Source organism: Etheostoma cragini, chromosome 23, assembly GCF_013103735.1.
Source record: "Etheostoma cragini isolate CJK2018 chromosome 23, CSU_Ecrag_1.0, whole genome shotgun sequence".
NCBI lineage: Eukaryota > Metazoa > Chordata > Actinopteri > Perciformes > Percidae > Etheostoma > Etheostoma cragini.
In genome coordinates this window covers 16,481,754-16,484,907 of record NC_048429.1, presented here as the reverse complement: position 1 = coordinate 16,484,907, position 3,154 = coordinate 16,481,754, and the positions used below count along the sequence as shown (strand labels likewise).

Genomic DNA, 3,154 nt, shown 5'->3' with positions numbered 1-3,154 from the left:
CTCTCTCTCTCTCTCTCTCTCTCTCTCTCTCTCTCTCTCTCTCTCTCTCTCTCTGGCGCAGGTTTTGTGTGGGAGACAAGTTTTTCCTGAAGAACAACATGATCCTGTGCCAGACGGACTACGAGGAGGGGCTGATGAAGGAGGGCTATGCCCCACAGGTCCGCTGACCCCCTGCTAGACGAGGAGGAGGGAGAGGAGGAGTAGGAGTGGGAGCAAGAGAGACTGAAGGAGAGACTGCTCCTGTCCAGCTCCTGGCCCCATCATGTACATAACTCAACTTGCCTGGGAGTGGGTGGGTTGGATGGGTGGGGGGGGAGGGGGAGAGCACACTCTGCTGTACAGAATAGTCATACAGACGCCGACGTGGCAGGGAAAGGCACTAGACGCCTACAATAAAATACACAAATGAAAACAAACACTTTGGCCATTTGTGACAGATGCTGACACCAGAGAGGTCTAGCCAACAGCTGATCCTGCTGGTTGCAATCGAAAAGAAAATGGACCCACCCAAAAGCAGTCTTGTCTCACCTTATCTGACAAGGACAGACAACTTACTACTTGAATTCTAAAATACACTGAAGTATTGCCAATCCATGTTTGAGAGAAAGGACCCCTGTACTGTATGATAGTTAAAACACAGTGAATGTAAACTGATGATTTATTTGTTGCTGTGTGTGTGTGTGTGTGTGTGTGTGTGTGAGAGAGAGTGCATGCGTGGCCAAGTCATCCGTTCCTTCAGATTCCAAACTTAATCACAGGAGCATCAACATGCTTCCAAATCACAAATCTTTATTATTTCACAAATTCTAAAATGTAGACTTTGTGACATAATCAGAGCATTTCTCTGGATGGATGGAATCTCCCACGCAGTCACTAGATGAAGAGATGTGACAGCACTATGTCACTAGAAGCAGTTGACCCCTGGAGACGACTCCTCTGGCAGCATAAAGTAAATGTGTGATTGGCCTATCATTGAAAAGCTCTTTCCTGGTCAAAGGAGTCAGCTTTTGAGGGGACCAGTCCTCCAAACTATAAAACGATATCTCTTTATTCCTCCCTCTATTATGACCCACAGGAGCGTTTTCCATCGTTGGGTCTGAACCCGTGAACCAACAATTGTGGTTTTAAACGCGTTGTTAAAGATGTGGGCGGTTGCAGTTTGGTTAGTTTTAGAAAAGTCTACATGAGGACTCTGGTTAACTAATCATCAGATCTCCTGAGACTATTTACCAGGTGCACCGTGCCTCGTAACGGTGCTTAACACCGCCCAAGACGATTGTGATTGGTTCAAAGAGATGCCAATGAAGCACAGTTTTTCCCTTCCAGGATTGTTGTTTGGACTAGCCAGACCCTCCTCCTCAGCGCCGTGGAGGAAGGAATGCATATACAGCATGATTTACACTTCTGTGTTCAATGTACGCCGTGGCTACGTACATAGTTACGGGGAGATGCAGACCTACACCGCTGTAGCCTGCACCTCTCCAAAAATTTAACTACACTTTGCGCCAATGAAAATTCACTCGGCTTTGGCTTGGTAGCGTTACTTTACAGCGTCCAGTCCCCCCCCTCCCCTAACTAATTTCATGGTTCTCCTTCTCCATAAACATGAAATCAAGGAGAGGGTTAACTTCTCCTGCTCCAGATGTCTCACCGTGGTCCGAAAGAACAGGGGAGACACTTTGTTTCTCCCACTAGGGCTCTAGAGCCACTACTCCGTCTGAAGATAATCGCCGTCACCCTCTCGCTCACACACATGCACCAAACAGCAGTCCCTGTTAGCAGCTAGGTGGCTCCGAGGAGCATTCAGCAGCATTCATTACCACTGGAGGCCAAAACAGAGCTTGAACAGTGAACAATGGACTTCCATTCATCCTCATGTTGTTGCTCTGTGTCTGCTGGATGTGTAACTAGGCAACAGATTGGTTTGGCAACACCGTTAGAAGGACTACAGTTTTTTTAAAGATGTTATGCTCTCAGCTTGCTCTACTGCCCCCGAGTGGTCCAAAAAACCAATGCAGCAGCTTTAACCATGATGGAGAGGACAGAATACCTGTGGACAAACGCGTGGCCGCGCCACGCTATCTATCATGGGGTGACCAGGCACAGATCCATTCCTGTGTTGCATCGTGTCAGGGCTCCATTCAACAACGTATGGCTGCCGGGTATTGACTGGGACTCCAGCTTCTGTTCTGAAAGAGGGCCGGGTATTTTTCCGCTGGAAACAGTCTTTCTATTTATGAAAACCTTGCTTTCACACTGCTCAAAGGGAAATGTGGGGACATGCTGGTTTGTCTTTGGGGTGTACAGATTGGTCCGGGGTGGTTGGGGTTGGTTACTTTTTGTACACTATTTATTTGATAAGCATTACCTGTTGTCCATCATTTGGCATTGTTTGACATGCTGATACTTGAATCCAGTTGATGATTTCTCTGTCTCTGTTTGGCTTATGTTGAGGGTAGCTCTGTCATTTCCCACACAGCTTTGGGTTCAGTAAACTGCTCTCTGCATCACGGCGGCCATCTTGGTCCCAGCGCCCCCCCGCAGAGGAAATCCATCCGGTATTAACATAAACGTCCGAGCGTGTGCAACAATGCTCAGCACCATTTCTTTGCTGGAGATAAAACCCATTCATTTTCATTTGTAAATTGTGGGTGTACATATAAGAAATATTCATTTTGGCTTGCTACTGTACAATGATTTCTTTTTACGTGTCATCCAGCATGAGATGTTTATTTTTAGGACAACGCTTGTAAATACTGTAATTGTAATAATTTTAAGCACAAATGTAATACAGTTTTATTGTGTTAATGGTGAGTGTGGTGTCTTTTCTTTCAGGCTGTGATTTACATCCGAAGAAAGTCTAGACTTTCATACTTGGTGTATCCATTTAGAAATCAGTGTTTGCTCAAACAACTAAGGTCAAGTATTTAGCTCCAAGGGCACAGCGCTAGAACCAAACCCGGAGTTTCCTGTCCATTACCCGGACCAGCAGAGCATGGTGCAGCCTATGATATATGACTGATCTAAAGTGCAATCATTTCCTCAGCTTGTTGTCTCTGCTGCTTGTAAAATGCCCTTTTGTCCCCACGACAGTGCGCCTTGGATGCATGGTTTAGATTTCCCATTCAAATGAGATTCATTTTTCAAATCAAGC

The 3,154-nt window shown here is 46.1% G+C and overlaps 1 protein-coding gene across 4 annotated transcripts in view; it reads left to right on the top strand.

The window, feature by feature from the left end:
* The window catches only part of lmo3 (LIM domain only 3), a 42,128-nt gene extending 39,320 nt beyond the window's left edge, over window positions 1–2,808 (top strand). For 3 of the 4 annotated variants that reach the window (XM_034863914.1, XM_034863913.1, XM_034863912.1), the window contains exon 4: window positions 62–1,167. In XM_034863914.1, coding sequence (XP_034719805.1) covers window positions 62–167 — 106 coding nt within the window. In that variant the 3' untranslated portion in view covers window positions 168–1,167. The other variant, XR_004655503.1, reaches the window with a different exon arrangement.
* The last annotated feature ends 346 nt before the right edge of the window (window positions 2,809–3,154 follow it).